The sequence below is a fragment of the Erigeron canadensis genome, chromosome 1, assembly GCF_010389155.1.
Source record: "Erigeron canadensis isolate Cc75 chromosome 1, C_canadensis_v1, whole genome shotgun sequence".
Taxonomy (NCBI): Eukaryota; Viridiplantae; Streptophyta; class Magnoliopsida; order Asterales; family Asteraceae; genus Erigeron; species Erigeron canadensis.
In genome coordinates, this window is record NC_057761.1 from 5,857,933 (window position 1) to 5,878,365 (window position 20,433).

A 20,433-nucleotide genomic window follows, 5' to 3' on the forward strand; every position below is an offset into this window, starting at 1 on the left:
GATGTTTTTAGTTGATTTTGTTCAAAAAATTCTCCCCACAAATTCCGATTTGAGAGGAAGATAATATAACTTTCAATCATTCCCTTTCTTTTATAACCAAACTCAAAAACACAGTGTTAATGTTTGGGGTCCAATCTTTTTTTAGGTATTAAGTACTGAATGTATTACATGGTTGAATGTATAAATAATGCTTGCATATATTAAGTAAAAAAGAGGTAATTGACGGTTATTTTTGTTTATTAAGTAAAAAACACAAAATTTGACTGAATGCATTAAATTCTTAATTATTAAGTCTATTAGATATAAAATAACAAGGCTTTAATAGGATTAATCAATCAAATTAAAAGTAACTAAAATTAAGATTATAAATGATGAGGAGCCCAAGCTTTGCTCATAGAGTAATTTATGGGGTTCGACCTGAATAAGCGAAAAACTTATCTCTTTTAGACATTTTTTTATTTGGAAATTTGTGTTTTGTACCATATCCTCAAAACTTAATCTTGATCGCTCCACTTTGGCCTGTATAAGTTTATTTTGGATGGTCGATCAAGGTAATCAACTTAGATTTCTCGTCACCTCCTAATGTTAGACAAGATCAGTTCCTTATCAGCTTTACAATATGAGCATCATATTAGTCATTCTAAACTGACATGTCAACAACACCTCATATTTTTTTTATTATCTCCTTTTTCATTTACACACACACACATATATATATATATATATATGTTGGTGTTACCCACCCAGCCTCACTACGGAGCCTACACGCAGACTCACTACGGAGCCTACGCAGACTACCCTTGGTCCAACTATTATGGAAAGGATATGCATTCTCCTAATATGAAGATCTGCACTTATCTCATAAGAAGCTGAATAGCTACGAATCTCCTCAAAAGAAGGAAACAATTCTACTCCAATAGGGGAAAACCCTACTTGGAAGACAAGACATTTTCACCCTATAAATAGGGACACAATATACACAAATCAGATCATTCTCTGCACTCTCAACACACATACTACACATAGTTGGCGTACAAAAGGTTCTCACACCTTACCGAAAGGGAATCGCCAACATACAACCATAAACCCCTCATCCTCCCCGTTCTAGGACCAAGGTTCGGTGTACAAACAATTGGCGCCATCCGTGGGACCATCAATTGGCGCCATCCGTGGGACGCATCTCACTTGGAACCCATCAACCACTAAAATCACGAAAGTTTTTTTTTTTCCTTTCACAAAAACCCTAATCCTAGAACATGGATGACTCAAATGGAGCACCCGGATTCAACATCGCACAAACCAGCCCTGCCCAAACCAATGCAAGCATAGATCTGAACAGAAACGTTGGAGGAACACCCATAACACCTCCATCAGGAACAACAATCATTGCCTCCACTTCAACACCATTGTTCGATGAGGCATATATATACTCCAAAATCATTACAGCGTCATCAATACCCTACGTCACCTTCATACAACTGGGGTGATAATCGGAAGGACGATCAATTTCATTGAAGCCTTCAATAGCCATGATACATCATCACTGGGAACACAAACCCCAGGATGTCAAACCAATACCCTGGGAGCACAAACCCCAGGACGTCAAACTAATACCCTGGGAGCACAAACCTCAGGATGTCAAACTAATACCCTGGGGTCACAAACCCCAGGACATCAAACCAATACCCTGGGAGCACAAACCCCAGGATGTCAAACCAATACCCTGGGAGCATAAACCCCAGGATGTCAAACCAATAACCTGGGAATACAAACCCCGGGATCTCATATCAATACCCTGGGTACACAAAACCCAGGATCTACCGTTACCCAGAGTCAACATAAACATTTTCAAAATATGCCAAATCACCAAAACTACTCACGAGGGCAACAAAATACCTACACCCAGGGTCAGCACACCCTAGCCCTTTACCGCAATCAAACCCAGAGCGCCCAACCAAATGGACCCCAAGGTCATTATGTCCTAGTCTCCCAAGCCTGGGGACAAACGCAATACATGCATAATAACCAGGCAAGTTCAGCGGAATACGTACCAGGAAATTAAAGACATTTCCAGCACCACCCAAGATACCTGACGCAGGGCGTAGAAATAGAACCAAGTACTACGAATTCCACAAAAATATAGGGCATGATACAAATTCGTGTTACGAATTGAAGAAAGCAATAGATGAAGCGGTAAAGACAAAAAAGCCAACAAAGATCCATTAATAATACAAGCACAAATATTCGATATTTCGGTACGAAGAGTATATATCGATAATGGAAGCGAATACGACATTATATATGAACACTGCTTCCTTCAATTACCAGAAGCAATAAAGGCAAGAATAACAAACCCCACAGGCCCACTTGCAGGATTTGCCGAAAACCGCGTATTGCCCCTAGGGGAAATAGATCTCGATGTTACCCTGGGGAACCCTCCGTTTGCACGAACGGAAACCCTAGATTTCACTGTAGTACGAGCACACTTACCATACAACCTTCTCCTGGGAAGACCAGCTATACAACAAATGGAGATGGTACCTTCCACAGTCCACGCCATGGTACTATTCCAAACGAAATCAGACGTGGGAATGATAAAATCAAGTTATGATCAATCAACAAGCAAATTGTGAAAGGTATGGAAAAAAGGCTGGGATGTAGCCACAGTGGCTGGGTGGATGAACTACCATTAGTACTCTGGCACATCGTACAACACCCAAGCAAAGCAATGGGGAAACCTCATTCTCCCTAGCCTTTGGATCAGATCAGTCTTACCTGCGGAAATACAAGTCTCCACATGTCGAACGACAAACGTAAATGAAGGAGACAATAATACAGAAATACGTACAAACCTCGACCTTTTGGAGGAAAGAAGGGAAATTGCTTCAATAAGAGAAGCTGCATATATAAAAAGAATTGAGAAATATTACAACATAAAAGTTCACCCAGACAGCTTCAAAGTCGGCGATTACATCCTCAGGCTCAACAACGCAAGCCAAGTAGAATACCTGGGGAAAATGGGACCAACATGGGAAGGACCATATAAAGTTGATACAGTCGTTGGAAATGGCGCTTACAAGCTTTCAACAACAGATGGCAACCCCGTTAGCAAGACATGGAACGCAACAAATCTGCGTAAGTTTATTGTTAAATATATATATATATATATATAATATGTATATGCATAAATAAATATAAAGAGAAAAGGAGAGAAGATCTTCAACTCTTACAAGCAAATAAATATTTTATTTCACAAACTTGCGTAAATTCTATTGCTGAAAAAGCAAACCTTTTTGAATAAATAAAACATTCAAAAATCGCAAAGATGTGCAAAACGCATGAAGAATGCGAAGCTGCATAACATGCGCTTGCAAAGATGTGCAAAACGCATGAAGAATGCGAAGCTGGATAACATACAAGATTTTATAAAAAATGCACTATTTAAAATTACAGGCCTGGAATATTAAAGAACGGTGGGGACGCCTACCGGAATAATACGAGACGGGTTACAAACCCTCTAGTATGCAAAAATAAAAATAAATTATGATTCATGGTGAAGAAGGATCGCAACCTCACACATATAATTTTGAAATGCCAAAAAAGGCAAGTACATTAAAATAGTCATACTCCTATGATTTTATCAAAGCATATGCCTAACTACTGAAAACGCAAGTGCATACAACAAAATCCTGAAAAAGGTATAAAGACGTATAGCCTGGACAAAAAACTCTAAGAGCTAGTATTACGAAACGGGTAACAACAACCCGACAACTTTATACCGGATGAAAAATCCGACGAATTTATACCGGATGAAGAATCCGACGACTTTAAAATGGATGAAGAATCCGACGAATTTATACCGGATGAAGAATCCGACGACTTTAAACCGGATGAAGAATCCAACAACTTTATACCGGATGAAGAATCCGACGAATTTATACCGGATGAAGAATCTGACGAATTTATACCAGATGAAGAATCCAACGAATTTATACCGGATGAAGAATCCGACGACTTTAAACTGGATGAAGAATCCGACGAATTTATACCGGATGAAGAATCCGACGACTTTAAACCGGAGGAAGAATTTGAGAATATAACTACGACCTGACTGACGAATCCGAGCATACCTTATAAACATCACCATGGAGCAAGCCTAGGTGACACAAAAGGATTCTAAAACCCTGGCTTACCCACATCCAACAGTTGTCAAAACCTTGTAATGGCTTAACTACAAAGTCTGGGCAAACTTCGGGATAGGCTTAACATACGAAGTTGTTGAGGTGTGGGGGAGCAGGGTTAGGAGTTATATAGACAAGACGATGCTCTGGCAGGCAAGTGCTATAGAAGTTCTTCGAGTTTAATACAACGACCTTCGCAGCTCCTTATATTAAACTAGGGGGGCTTGTTGGTGTTACCCACCCAGCCTCACTACGGAACCTACACGTACACTCACTACGGAGCCTACGCAGACTACCCTGGGTCCGACTATTATGGAAAGGATATGCATTCTCCCAATATGAAAATCTGCACTTATCTCATAAGAAGTTGGATAGCTACGAATCTCCTCAAAAAAAGGAAACAAATCTACTCCAATAGGGGAAAACCCTACTTGGAGGACAAGACACTTTCACCCTATAACTAGGGACACAATATACACAAATCAGATCATTCTCTGCACTCTCAACACACATACTACACATAGTTGGCGTACAAAAGGTTCTCACACCTTACCGAAAAGGAATCGCCAACATACAACCATAAACCCCTCTTCCTCCCCGTTCTAGGACCAAGGTTCGGTGTACAAACAATATATATAGGGTAAAGATCCAGAAAGAAGGGTCTTAAGGAGAGAAAGGAGAGAAGATGTGTTTTTTTTAAATTTTTTTTAGCTTGTTTTTTAAATATTTTTTCGTTTTTTCACTTTTTTCATTCTTTTTTCAATTAACTCAATCCATAAAAAAATTTTAAAAAAATTTAGAATTTTTTTTTTCTAACCCGAGTTAGTAAGTTATACATGTACGGTACGGGCTTTGCCCTTAAGGATATTAATAAAAGGTAGCTAGTGGGAGTGATAGGTCATTGAGGGTGATAAGTCATAGGGGTGATCGGTGATGGGTGATCTACCTTGTGGGATTCGCCCTTAGCTATCATGGCTCCGCCATAGTTTGAAAGGCTTCGCCTATAGCTTACGGGCTACGCCCTTTGAAAATAAAATATTTTTAAAATTTTTATATGAAATTGGTTAATTAGAGAGAGAATGAAAAAAGTGAAAAATGGAAAAATTAAAAGTTCAAAAAAAGAAGTAAAAAAAAAATGAACCTTCTTTCTCTTCTCTCCTTAAGGTACTTTCTCATTTGATCTCTATCATATATATAATTATATATATATATATGGACCCGTATTTTAAGAATTCAAATTTTTTAAAAAACTTGAGAACTCATAACTTATGTATTGGATCAAATGTTTTTTTTTTTTCCATTCACATGTGAAACGTTATAAAAATATATGTTATAAAACAAAGTTTTTTTTAAAACCTTATATATATCCGTTTGATCACATGTGAACGAAAATGTGAACATATTTATTCACAAGTTCACAAAATGCTATTTTGAAGGCATTTAAAAAAGTTTCTTATACAACATATTTTTTTTATATCATTTCACATGTGAATTAAAAAAAAAAAAATATGTGATCCAATACATAATTTGAGAGTTCTCATTGTTTTTGTAAAAAATGAAAATTTCTTAAAATAAGGAAAGTAAAAAACACCATAAGAAGTCAAGAATTTCAGGTTTTTAAGACGATTAATGTTGTCTCCAAATGTCTAGATTGTCATCCCTAAATACCTCTAGGAAGGCAAACTGACAAGAAATATTGAGTATGTTGAAAGTGTCTCATGTCCTAATGTCTGATTTATTGTAGTGAGACCCTTCTTAAACTGACGAGGCAATCTGATTTCGCCGGTTAAGCAACACGTATATTAAAAATTATGAGTAACCGGCAAGACGATTCCAATGGGTGTTCCTTGTGTGACAAAACTAACGAAACAAGCTAGCTCGAGAGACCATATATTATTAGAAAACCTATTTAATTCTTAAACTTTGGTTTATTGTTTATTTATTTATTAAGTAAGATCTAATAATTTTAATAAGTCGATCATCATAAATTACGATTAACTTTGCATTTTTCTAATTAAAAAAATTGACTTTCTCGAAAGTGCAGAGTTTCAAAGTCGTTGTGTTTAAACTATATAGCAAATTTAATTAAATTTAGTATATAATATAATATACAAGTCTTGTGCTTTATATATACACACTCATCATGCAACTCTAGCAATAACTCCCTCCATCCATAAATAAATGAAATAAATATTACACAAAAATAAACCAGTTGTTGTAGCGGTCCATCCTCTTACTATTTCAACACACACAAACAGTACTCCATTACTACTACTTGTACAATTTCCTTGAGCTCCATCTTTCCTCTCACTAAAGTTTCATTTTTAATTTGTTGTTTTAGGTTTGCAGTATATATTAATAAGCCCTAATATTAAAAATGGAGATTGAAACAACCCCACCACCATTATCAACCTTTGATCATCATCTAAATTCAAATCCAAGAGCAAGCATGTTTTCTAGTACTCTTATTAGCCCTGACATTCAGAACCATCCGTCTCTTACGGCTAAGCTGTTAGAGTCGGATGGTGAATGTCAGAGTCCTACTTCTCCTTCGGATGCCGCTATGAAATTACAAAAGTTTTATAGAGGATATCGTACTCGTCGTTTGTTGGCTGATTCCGCCGTTGTTGCTGAAGAATTATGGTATATAACTATATAAACTATTTATATAATTATATTTAATTTATATGTAACTTATTATTTTCATTTACAAACAGTACTGCATATGTGTGTAGGAGAGAGAATAGAGTGTGTGAGTAAGTGATTTGAATTTAATGTTTTTTCTATTATTTTGTCGACATGTTTTTGTGGTGATATAAAAGGCAAAACCATTATCAACAAATAATTGTGATTTTGACCATTCCTTTTATTGGATCTCATACGTAATACAAAATTGAAGAAAAAACTTAATAGTCTTTTGAGAGAGATTAAGGCATTTTTTGTAACGGCCTGAAAGATCCTTGTGTATCGTCTCCACAAAGTATATGTAGTCATTATAATTATTATAATAGTTAAAAAATGAAGCATTAACTTAAAAATTGGTTCAGCTTTTTATTTTTTCTTTGAACAGATTGGGTCAGGTTTTATATTTTTGCAGCTTTGCAGTATTTTCTTACAAATGGATTTTTCAGTTGCACGTTTTATTTTTTTATTTTAAATGTGAGATCCACACAGTTCTCAAAAATGGATATTAAAATGGAAAAATATTATTTTCTTCCTTTTTCCTTTTGTTTGTGTGTGTGTGTGTGTTAACTTAAGAGAGAGACGATTTTGTTTGTATGTGTTTCTTAGAAAGCGATATATGATTATTTATGTACTACGTATTATTATATTGCAATTGTATTTATTATGCATTAACATTTTTTTTTTTTTATATCATGATGATTGAAGAAATGTGGCTATCAAATTTTCTTTGTTGACTTGTGTTTTTTATATTTTGACTGAAAAAAATGAACTTAATGATGATATGTTTATGGTTGAATATAATTTGGAAGGTGGCAAGCAATTGATTTTGCAAGATTAAATCACAGCACAGTTTCTTTCTTCAATTTTGAAAAGCCAGAAACAGCAGCTTCAAGGTGGAATAGAATCTCTTTGAATGCTTCTAAGGTATCATTTTCATGTAGTATTATATAATACAATACAACAAATTAGACCAATATCTACAATAAGAAACAAAATTTAGTTTTATTTAATCTATATGCAAAGTTAGTTGTGCTATGATATTGATTGTTGCTAGTGAAAGGTAGCTGTTTTTTTCTTCATAATAGTTGTGCTAATTAAACTAAATTTATATTTGTGATTTTGTGCTGTACGTTTTTGGCTCTTTTTGACAGGTGGGAAAGGGATTGTCATTAGATTGCAACGCTCATAAATTGGCCTTTCAACACTGGATTGAAGCTGTAATTTTTTTTCCTCTTTACTTTTTACCTATGGTAAATATATGGTAATATAAGTGCCCATGTGGGAAGAATCAAGCTCATTAGTCCACAGGTGAATTTAGGATTATTTGGAGTAACTTTAAAGTAGGAACAGAATTGAAGTAAAATATCAAAAAACAAGTAATGCACCAGTCTACATTTTTACAATCTGTTTACCATAGTACCATGGCTTCAAAAACACACACAAAATCTACTTTAGTTTTACAAAATTTTTTTTTCTTGATATGCGTTTAATATGTTATTGTGAGTTGATGATGAAATGATAAAAGAAGAGTTTAAAAAATTAGTTAATTATAAAGTTACGCAACCTTCTCTAGATGGGTTTAAAAAATTAGTTATCTAACAGTATCTGATGCTTCATGTCGATCACAATATTATAATCAAGTTCAGTTATTTGTATAATGACAAAGAGCATTGGCCAAATTTCAGATTGATCCGCGACACCGTTACGGGCATAGCTTGCACTTATATTATGAGGAGTGGTGTAAAGCTGATGCTGGCCAGCCTTTTTTCTACTGGTATGTATACATTTTATAAATAAATTTCAACTAATACAAAAAAAGAAGACATTACAAATAATTCATTATATATGTTATGATAAAAACAACCGTGCCCAATACCGTGTTTCATAGTCTATGAGAGACATGAGATGTACATTTTTATCCCTATCCAAAAATAGAGATGCTGCTTCTAGAAAAACATTCGGTCTGTTGAGGTTAAGATCGAACATTTTTTCCAATAATCCAACCCATTATGTTAGTCATTTTTCATTTATGAAATTAAAGTTACCTCATTAAAAGAAAAATTGACATGTCTTCCACTTTATGAACATGATTTAAAGTATAAAGATACGACAAGAACCACATGTTACACATTACCAACTTTAGTGTTAATTATATATAGATCATGTAATGTGGGGTTCAAGTGTTTGTCTAGAAACACTAGTTGATTTATATATGGCTGTCTTATCATATAATAATAGTCAATTTTGGTCTTTCTGGTTGTCTTATCATAAGTAGAAACAATTAGGAAAGATTCTTAAAAAAATTTCTTTTTGCAAGAAATCTTGACTGGAAATAGTTTTGAGAGTTTGTACGTATGTATATGTATAACCATCTGTAATATAGCCTAGTAGTATGAATGAAAATCTTAGAAAAGGCAAGACTCGAAACGGAATACTGGTTAGCTAATGCATATCAGCGCCAAAGGCTCGATTTTTCTTAGGTAGCCTGAACAAGGATCTGTCACAAGTAAAAATGTATATGAGTGTAGATGGTAAAGAATGAAAAAACATTTTAACTTGGGTTCTTTTTGGTAGGCTGGATGTTGGTGACGGGAAAGAGGTTGATCTAAAAGAATGTCCACAATCAAAGCTACGCCAACAGTGCATCAGATATCTTGGACCTGTATGTTACTCATAGTTTAATTATTGCAACATGATTTACAGAATGAAATTAAAGTTTAATTTAGGTTCATCTTAACAGCAAGAGAGGGAGTATTATGAGTATGTCATTGTGGAAGGAAAAATCATACACTGTCGCACCCAACTTCCGCTTGATACAAACAATGGGGAAAAGTGGATTTTTGTAACGAGTGCCTCTAATAGACTTTATGCTGGCGAGGTAAGATTTTGAATTTAAAATGCAGAACATTTAGATGCAACAAAATAGGAAAGGAAAAGCATGACTGTATATCACTTTTTTTAAGGCGTACATCACCAAAAATGCTTCACAATATTTATAGTCAAATTTTTTTTTTTATTTTCCAAATCGACTTATTAAGAGGTAATTAGTAATGGGTAAAAGTGCTTTACAAGCAAAAACAAGTTGTATATAGTCAACTCTGCAAAAACAAGTTCTGAATAGTGAACTCGGCCATATTCTCTTGTTTATATGGATAGCAAGCAAATGTTTGATTAGTGCTTCACATGCTACTGATATATCAGAAAAAGAAAGGAAAGTTTCATCATTCTAGTTTTCTCGCTGGAGGAGCTACTTTAGCTGCCGGAAGGCTTGACGTAGAGAACGGAACACTCAAGGTATTATAAACCAAAATTCATCACATTTGAGTATATTTACTCTAATTTCTTTAAGTTGACTGCAAGTCATGTAAAAACGGTTATAAACCAATAAGTTAAAATTATATATAAACTAATAGGTCAAAACGATGAGTTATAAGACGATTTTGTGTTTATTTAAAAAAAGAAAGTTGTTTTTTGTATATATCTATTGAAAACGAAATAGGTTATTGTTAATTTCTGAGACATAAGGGGTAAATTTTATCTTGATGCTGTTTTACTTTATAGTCAAGTGGTGAAAGATTACTTTAGTCGAGGAAATAAAAAAAAAATTGTTTGATATTTTAGAATTTTTGGAAGTCATAGAGTAGAAAACACATTTATTGAATTTTTGGATTACAAAGGGAGTTTATTACTCAAACTTTCATAGTGACATAAGGTTCATGATTACTGGTATGAAAATACTCCAATATTATCTTTTAATTCAATCATAAATCTTCGTTAAGTTTATGCATGATAAAAATATAGATTTGTACACTTAATAAATATGCAGGTTGGTGTCATCTTTAGTTTATAAACATATAAAAAAGTTTAGTACTGTAGATGCTTTTAAAACTATTTTAGATTGTCAATCTTGATGACTATGTTTTGGTCAAATTCAATGGCCTTAAAATATATATAGTACCCATTATTTGATATGTATCCTAATGACTTGAATTATTTATGGTCACCTAATCCATTTTTTAGTTTCTTTTTATCCTAATAGCCAGGTAACACACGTTTCTTTTGTTGTTTTGTTCACTTGCAGACTATTTCTCCATATAGTGGACACTACCGTCCAACTGAGGAGACCCTGAACGCCTTCTTGACATTTCTTAGAGAACGTGGTGTTGATCTCGAAACAGTTGATGTATGCAAAAATTTCCCCTTCTTCTTTACCTCAATCTATCAATTCATGCATATATTCACAGGTGTCAAAACGGGTGGGTCGGCTAATGGGTCAAAATGAATAAATTGAATATCATAGGTATGACACTCCAATAATTATCTAACATTTATACGAAACTTTACGGGTATCTTTGACAAAAATGATTGGAGCTGTGGCCGTGGTTGCTGGCTAGGACTGTAGCTTGGGGTTGGGCCGTGAGCTGGAACTTCTTTTTGAACTCTAGCTTATCATTAAAGACTTATTAAGGACTTTTATGAGTTTAGTTTGAGATTTTTTTTCGTTCCTAATACCATATTGAACTAAGGCTTTTTTATAAAAGGAACCCGCTTTAAGCTTCTAAGAGTCCCTCAAAAACCTCTTGCCAAACATTCCATTTGGCCCGTTTAAGAGATAACCGATTATAATACCATGCATCAATTTCTTTATATCTAAATCTTACTATCCTGGTAACTTTTGCATGAATTCAACCTTATGTTGTTTATCAGATAAAAAAGGCAAATGAAGATTATGAAAATTATGAAGACAAAAACACGAGTAAAGATGGGACAGAACCCACAAAACCAATTGCTTCAGAAACCCATGATCACGAACCAGAAAAACTTTATCAGCCAGTAGAAAAGAATGTAAATTACAAAAGGAGTCTCTCAGGAGGACTTAATAGCCCAAAATCCGACGTGCCAAAGAAAGCAATACTAGAAAGGATCAACTCCAAGAAGCTGGTGCGCTCCTACCAATTAGGACACCAGCTCTCGCTAAAATGGTCAACCGGGGTCGGGCCTAGAATCGGTTGTATTGCAGACTACCCAGTTGAACTGAGGCTACAGGCATTGCAGTTCACCAACCTTTCCCCAAGAACAACACCTTCACCCAATTACAAAAATGGTGGTCTTGGTTGGCCAACGGCTTGTCCATCACCAAGACCCACTGCTTAAAATTAATCTTTATTGTGTGTAAATTTTATGTATGTGTTTGTATGCCATTGAAGTTAATAATGTAGTAGTTGGCTTGTTATCTATATCTTATAATGTTTTGATACATAATGATGATTATAATAGAGAGATTTTAAAATGATATGAATAATTTGTTAAAATGGCGGTGAAACTTCAATCTGGTGAGTTTTTTGGACCCTTTCTCAACGACCAGCCTCATGATATGTCAAGCTAATCTGTCTTTGTTTCTTATTCTAAAATTTCTATCTTTTTCATCCAACCTTTCTTTAGTAGGACAGCTGGGGGCATATAGCTATGACATATTTGTTTGTATTAGATTGCAATTATTTGGTTTCATTTTGTTTGCATTTAAAAATGTCATTACAAGATAAGATTTTGTTTCATGATTAGTTAATATAAATTCCCAAGTCGTAATATATTTTAGTAATCAACTGTATCCACTGTTTTGCTTAGTACTTAATTATGAAAAATTAGCACTAAACCCTATATGATGATTTTAATATAATGAAACAAAAAGAAAAAGATAATATGTATTGAAAATCTTCTACCAAGTTGATGACCATTAGGAGAGATCCATAAGCCAAACATTTAAAGCAGAGTTGCATGTGACTGCCAATTTTGGCCCAAAAGAAATACGAGTACATTTTTTAACCCTAGGTAACTGACCCGTTTTGTGAGCCAGAGTCGTCTATTTTGATGTACCATAACAATGGTAAAATGACATGTGAATTGTTATCACATCTCAAACTCATTGGCCAAAAGTGATTGGAACAAAAGAAACAAATCTAATGTGCTCCTAAACCTTATTATACTACCACAATGAAGGTATGTACCTATATACAACAACTGGGCTCATTACAGAATGCTTAGCATCCTTCCAAGTAACTGATCCAGACAACAAATTCGCCTCCTTTTTATCAAATTTCCCTTTCAATATAACCGTAAAAAATCTTTTCTGGTTCACTTGTTTAAATGTCAAAGTACTCGGTTCAACCTTGATGGAAAGACCCTTGGAATTCACCACTTTCGCGTTGTATGTGACTTCATTTTCATTTCCAACGTTCTTTACAATCCGTTTAAAGACTGCAGAAAAAGTTGTGACGTTCTGTTCAACCTGAAAATGCATGGAAGGGTAATTGAGACCATCAACGCCTTTAGTTGGTTTAAAGTTTTTGCAATCATATTGTCTCTTTCCGCCGATCATTATGCCAAGAGTTGTGCTGTTGTAGCCTACTTTGCAGAGGTAACGAATGTACGAACTCATGTTGATGTCATAAACGAGACCAGGGTCTATTGCTTTTGTGGGGTTTATTAGACCTGAACCTGATGCCAATTCCTTGTCTTCTGGGCTCACTTTTATCGGTGTTGCTATAAGTATAAAGACGACATCATTCTCGTAGTTATCTAACGTATAATCTGGATATTACAAAATTTTACCCATTGCAAAACCATGACATTAGGAGGTAAAGAAACTCACCTGTTGTCATGAGAGCCGACTTGATAGCAGCGGGTGACCAAGTGGGGTGAAAGGATTTGACATAGGCTGCAGCGGCAGCCACATGAGGACAAGCCATTGAAGTTCCAGAGGCTACTTTGTAATCGACGAACCGTTTGTCATAGTTCGGATGGCCTGTCATGCTTGATAGTTTTGTGTATGCAGCCAATATCCCCAGTCCAGGTGCAGCAATATCAGGCTGCACCGAATATCTTCTTATAAGAAACCCAACACAAAATAATGCATATGTTTCTTTATCTATTTACGTCCGTTTATGTTTTTATGTCCTGCCTTGAAAACTCATAACCACCACGAATTGACCATTAAAATATACGAAGTAGTTCCTAAAGTAGTGATAGAAGTAAAAAAGTGTAATCTTAGTATGCTAATAAGTTTTAAAATGCAAGTACTCTGTAGTCTGTAACCAGGTTCTTAGAACAATGACAATACAAACACCAAAAATAGAAAAATGAGTTATATCATACACTTTTGCATTGCACAAGACAATCGCTTCTTGTGACACGGGAGATAGATTAGGGAAATACCTTAAGAATGTTTGGAGTTATAAGTTGCGGTCCTCTGGCAGAGAAAGATGCGATAAATGGTGCATCATCCATCTTTACTGTTTTTGTTTTCTCTATGATGGCGACGGGCTTTCTGTGATTAGCAAGCACTTTAGTTATCAATGTTCTTACTAGAAGGAATTCCAACTGATTCACTTGAAATCCATTTTCATGCAAATTTAGACTTAAATAAATTTAGTAACGCTGTGGGACAAATAGCAACTGTTATCTATGGCTTACTTGGTGGAGTTGATGTAGTGGTCGATATCTATACCCTCCTCTTGACTTACTGTAGTTCCCGGGATGAGAAATGAAGACGGTAAATCATGGTCCTTATCTCTCGTCATAATTAACCCAGCCACACGTTGGTCAATGAGTGTGTAATCTTGTTGGTTTTTTCCCAAGCAATACACAATTTTTCCCTTCACCAGCTTATCCGACAAAGCCCCATAGTCACAAGCGCTACAAGTGATCGAAACTTTGATTCATGAATTCATATTCTTCATGCCGATTACAGAGTTTTTTTCTTCACATGAGGTTATGAAGTCATGGTTTTAAAGTGTATCAAGGATTAGTACATAATAAACTTACCTTGCATTTCTGTATAGCTGACTGCTATTGGCTGCAAGAGTACCACTTATTAATGGATACATTTTCTTCTTAGATGAAAATGTGTTAACAGCAATTCCCTATGATCAGTAAATACATTTTTGATGGTTAAAATACACATATAGCATTTCCTTAGAGTTTCTTAGATAGAGAAAGAGTATAACCATGATGGTTTCACCATTGCCCAACGTCACATCAGATACAAACTGTCGATCAGTACTTGATGCAGCTACGGTTGTGATCCAAGGTGATGTATTTTGTACCGTGAGCTGGTAGGGACCGTCGTTTCCTGCAGAGCAAGCTGTGAATATCCCTTTCTTCGTTGCATGAAAAGCTCCAATAGCCATTGAATCTTCAAAGAATGGTCTAGGAACTCCACCAATCGACACAGATATTACATCCACTCCATCGGCAATTGCCATGTCAAATCCAGCTAATAAATCCATGTCTGAACAACTACCAGCCCAACATACTTTGTATGCTGCTATACGGGCTGAATCCACTCCACCTCTTGCTACACCTTTCCCAATACCGTATAGACTAGCGCTCTTCACAGGGATACCTGCAGCTGTGGAAGCCGTATGGGTTCCATGACCTTCCGTGTCTATAGCAGAGAGTTTTGGGTCGGCCTTAGTTGCAATGTAGGAATATTGTGCACCGATGACTTTGCTATTCATTTTATGCCATCATGAGAAAAGAATTAAACTTATTAATAATCTGAACGATGGTCAATAATCGATGAATAAATGCCCAATATTAAGAACTTCCCAATTATATAAACAAAAGACATATCGATATTTCAGTTTTAGACAGCAATAAATAAGACAGTACTTGAGGTTTGGTGTTTTAGCTGATACATTCATTTGCAGATGGAGTTTTGACTATGGAAATGGTAAATATACAAGTTGGATAAGAAGCCAAAATATAAAAGCCAATGTGATATATGCTCAATATATTTTGTTTTTCCACCCATAAAAGGACTCGAGGTATATGACCAAATTAGTCATGTGTAATATAGCTTTACAAAGCCTATAGAGCCTAGTTACTAGGCCGCTTTTAATGAAATTATGCAGTTCAAATTTTTGTGTATATGTGTGGAATTCATAGATAGAGACAGAAAGAGAGTTGTACTTGTTGCAACCGGTAAAGTTAGCACCCAATACGCATTTACCCTTCCATTTTGGAGGAGGAGGGCCATAGCCTTTGTCGTTGAAGCTAGGTGATTCGGGCCAAATCCCTGAACATTAAATGGATGCATCACACAAGATTAATGTTAGGCATCATACATATCTCAAATAAAAAAAGAAAGAGTTGAATTACCAGTATCAATTACGCCAATAATCAGATTGCTTTCAACTTTTATGTTCCTTTTTGTTTTCTTTAGTGGCATTCCAAGGAAATCCCATGATCTGGTTGTGTGAAGTTTTCTCATGGTGTTTGGGAACACCGATAGAACTCCCTCTTTTTCTGTAAGCCAATCAAAACCATGAATAAAGACGAAAAACTTGCTTTCTTTTCCAAATTCTATCTTTAAGCCGGTTAAATGTAACTTACTTGATAGTTGATCTGCTTCACGAGGTAACAAATTTGCCGCAAAACCATTAATGCTCCTTCCATAACTATGTAACTTGGATTTTCTTGCAATTATTTCACTGCAAAAACAGAACTTAGTAAGCCAAATTATCTGATTGATGTGATTGATGTACTACTTTACTTACTCTCCAATGCTGTCTGCAAGAAGACTATGGTGATCATGCTCTAATGTTGAAAATGTCCTCTGAATCGGAGAAGCTCCCATGTATACTATGTAAGGCTATAAGAACAATGCAATAAACAAAAAAGCACATTAAGTCATTACATGTTCCATATGATTAAAATTTAACAGATATACATGTATACCTTTATTTAGCCCGCTAAAATAAGGTTATATGGTCACTATTACCTTTTGGTGTTATCAGGTTTTACGACTAGCTAGGATACTGCCGATGACATAAATTATGATTTATGAATAATTTATATCCTTTGTGTTGCACCTAGTCTAACTAGAAGAGGTCCAATATATATATGGTTGTCCATACGTCGTTTTGGAGGATTTGTGCCTTCATGTATTCAATCCTTGATATTGAAGTTGTCACCTATATGGATTGAGTAAAACCATATTGTTGGCCTCTAGAAGCTATTTTTCATAGGCATCACAATGTATAGAATGTTTTTTCTTTTAAATTGCTATTAGCTTAGCACATCTAAATGAGTAAATGATACAGTAATTGATTTGCCATAAAATCTTTAAATCCTTGTGCAGTACTTGAGCTCGCACGACTTCTACATTAGTATGAATGAATCTATAAACTCCTGGGGTAACGTTTTACGTCTTGAACCTGATATATCGAAGAAAATAACGTGTCTTAAGCTATTATGTACCTTTCTTTCATTCTCATGAGGTGCAGCAATGACTATGGTGTAAAAACATACACAAAAGAAGAATAAGAGCTGTAATGTTTTGATCATTCCCATTGATTTGTTATTCTTCTTCTAACTTGTTGACACTTAAACTAATTAAATTAGTTTGGCTTGTACATATATATGCATGCAGTAATAGTAGGTATATGACACAACTGAAATGACTCCAAATTTCTCTGTAAATAGAGAAGACTGAGTATTATGTGGCTCCAAATATGGATCTTTAATTCAAAGTGTCTACTACTTTTGTAATATATATATATATATATATATATATATATATATTGTGCATATATCAGTGTCTAGTGGTATATATGAGTGTTGATAGGAAGTGAGAATGTATATATATGAGGCAAACAAAGAATGATCTACTTTTAGAGTTTTTCTTTTTTATACAGTGACATTTATCTCCATTTTTTTTTGATTATGATGATGATGATGTTTATAATGCCGCATTCATAGGATATTTGTTACTTTAATTTTTGAAGGTTTATGTAAATGTACAATCCTATAGACGAATAAGTTTACGTGAAGAAAAAGTAGGACAAGTATTATAAACAAATGATAAAATACATATAGAGTAGATTTTTATTCCCTATGATGATGATGGTACTCTCTTTCTCTCTTCTCTCTCTCTCTCTAGAGAGCTGTTGGGAGCTTTCTCGGCTTCTCTTTGAGATCGAGAGTAGATCTGAGATTGAGAGTGCTCCTTCTTCGGTTTGGCTCCATCTTATGGTCGATAATTTTTACAAGGGGTAAAACCATAGGCCGGAGGTCCTTCGGAACCAACCTTTCCACCATTTTGTAGGGGTAAGACTGTCTACATCTTACCTTCCTTAAACCCAACTGCTTTGCCGGATTGAGTACCGTTGTTGTTGTTGATAACTATAATAAAAAGAATAGTAGTGATAATAATAATAATAATACAATTAATTGGGAGGATCCACCTGGGTTTCGAGTCCCACTACCCACATTTGTAGGAGTGGATTAATTGACGGTTTCTCGAGAGTCTTGGTTTCCAGGCATACGTGTAATTTAATAGTAGGAGTAAAATATAATGTCGTTCCAAAAAAATAAAAATAAAAATAAAAAAATAATAATAATAATAATAATAATAATAATAATAATAATAATAATAATAATAATAATAATAATAATAATAATAATAATCATCTTTGATAATAGTACGTTATAATAAGGTTATATGTTGTGAAACAAAAAAGAATCGTGGATAAGGATGAACATGAGACATCTCGGTCCAGACATTGATGTAAGGGGTAAGGGAATACTAGTTGGGTAGGAATCGGGTTCGATGAAACCAATAGGTAACACCGTTGCCACCATTCGGGTACGACTCGGGCAACCAATATCGGGTAACATTTTGATTTGTGAAGGCAAGCAACGGGTAAGAATTTCCGACCATTTGGCATGTGGACCCCCCTCAGGGCTACATTAGTTTAAAAAAACTAAAAATTTACCCCTTTTATTTATATACACATCTATTTCACACACAACTTATTCAATATTTTTACCATCTTCTTCCATCTTATTCAATATTTTTAAACCACAACTTCCAAACATCTTCTTCCATCTTATTCAATATTTCACACACACTTTCATTCGCTACAATGAACCTTCGGGATTGTAAAATGGTGATGAGCGTCCATTTTGTGATAAAAACTCTATCGAAAGGCTTCATTTCAATGCTTAAATGAGTCATTATTCCGGAACTATCAGTACTTAATGAATCGTATGATTATGCAGGTTCACGGAAGATGCGAGGGTAAATGACATCAAGTGACTCAAGAAGGAAGCCTATGAAGTTACAAGACACAAGGAAGTGATTCGGGAGTCAAACGGAGACGCTAAAGCATGAACAGCAGCCACCAGCGCCGCTGGCCACAAGCGAGGGCCGCTGGCAAGCCACCAGCGCTGCTCCCTGAAGACCAGCGCCGGTAACCCACTTCAGCCCAGAACCAGCGCCGCTGGTCAGCCACAGCAGAAACCGAGTTAAATACCTATTTAAGTCGAACTAACCCTCAAAACCCTAAGAGAGAGCTGATTCAGCAGCCCTAGCCGCCTAGCAACAACCCTAGATCGACTTTGCAGATTCCAAGGAGGTTTTGGAGCTTCTAACACCTTCCGATCTTCATTCTTGGTCTAGATCTTTCATCTTTTCAGACTTTGTTATTCCTTTAATAATGGTAGGCTAGTAGGCTGAATACTTGTTTGGATCAATGTGATCATGTAGACGCTTATTATTTTACTGTGTTTGTTTAGATTCTTTTGGAGTGTGTTTCACTGTTTATCGTAGATCCGTGTTTATAAGTAATTCATGTTGCTATTGGTTTTATATCTGAACATATTAGTTTAATTCTGATGGTTGTCTATGATCATACACGAGGACTAATATGCTAGGACAGAAAACGACTAGTCGGTCTATAACTAGAAGTAAAAAGTGATTCACTTGTAACCGAGGGATCCAGAACCATAGTAACTAGGATGAATTGAACATGAAGCTTAACAATGTCAGACGCGATCCTTTGACTTGGAGACGAGCACTGTGGTTACCGGAGAGAATTATATCTAGCCATGGCTTAAGAGCTGGGTAATTAAAAGATGAACTAGTAACACAAACTTTAGGTCATTAACGCTTAAACAATTAATCTAGCGAGAATTTGTTTATAGGATAGTATGAGTCTAGCGACAGGCTAACCTGAAAATATTTGAGAAAAACTGAAGATATTTGAGAAAAACTAATAACAGTAATTAAATTAATAACAATAATTAAATTAAAATATTTCAGAGAGAGGCTAACCTGAAAATATTTGAGAAAAACTAATAACAGTAATTAAATTAAAATACTTGTTTGGCATCTCTGATCTTATGGTACGACCAAATACCATCCTACTGGTTTGCTAGTCTATTGGAAACTTCATCACGGCTCAGATTTTCGTTAGATTCACTTTGCCTAATTAATAGTGCTGTCGGCGACATTTATCTCCCAAAACAACTAGAATTAAACATATTACTAGATTAGGTAACGCAATGCGTCCCTACGAATGATCCTGTAGCTTATCACTAGACTATACTGCATAGACCGGGTTCTCTGCCCGTTAGTGTGCTTTAGTTTAAGATAGTTACTTGTACAACATTATAAATTTAAAGACAAAAACAAAACGCACATCAAATGGCGATCCAAGCCCACTTGAATAACGACTCCAGACACCGCTCTGAAGTAAACAACGTCATTTAGGGCGACAACAAA

At 35.2% G+C, this 20,433-nt stretch overlaps 2 protein-coding genes across 2 annotated transcripts; one reads left to right on the plus strand and one right to left on the minus strand.

Moving 5' to 3' along the window:
• The first annotated feature begins 6,341 nt into the window (after window positions 1-6,341).
• On the plus strand, window positions 6,342-12,159 carry LOC122604549 (IQ domain-containing protein IQM3). Its single transcript, XM_043777437.1, has 9 exons — window positions 6,342-6,824; window positions 7,676-7,790; window positions 8,018-8,083; window positions 8,552-8,640; window positions 9,441-9,528; window positions 9,607-9,744; window positions 10,068-10,160; window positions 10,948-11,049; window positions 11,574-12,159. Exons 1-9 carry the CDS (start codon window positions 6,559-6,561, stop codon window positions 12,018-12,020), a joined length of 1,404 nt encoding a protein of 467 aa, XP_043633372.1. The 5' UTR covers window positions 6,342-6,558; the 3' UTR covers window positions 12,021-12,159.
• A 654-nt stretch (window positions 12,160-12,813) lies between these two features.
• LOC122598482 (subtilisin-like protease SBT4.15) lies at window positions 12,814-16,503 on the minus strand. Its single transcript, XM_043771109.1, has 10 exons — window positions 16,424-16,503; window positions 16,260-16,357; window positions 16,026-16,172; window positions 15,837-15,942; window positions 14,870-15,374; window positions 14,688-14,785; window positions 14,337-14,558; window positions 14,079-14,190; window positions 13,516-13,732; window positions 12,814-13,406 (listed from the first exon to the last, which is right to left on the minus strand). The coding sequence occupies exons 1-10, from the start codon at window positions 16,501-16,503 to the stop codon at window positions 12,850-12,852; spliced, it is 2,142 nt and encodes a 713-aa protein (XP_043627044.1). The 3' UTR covers window positions 12,814-12,849.
• Window positions 16,504-20,433: the final 3,930 nt, after the last annotated feature.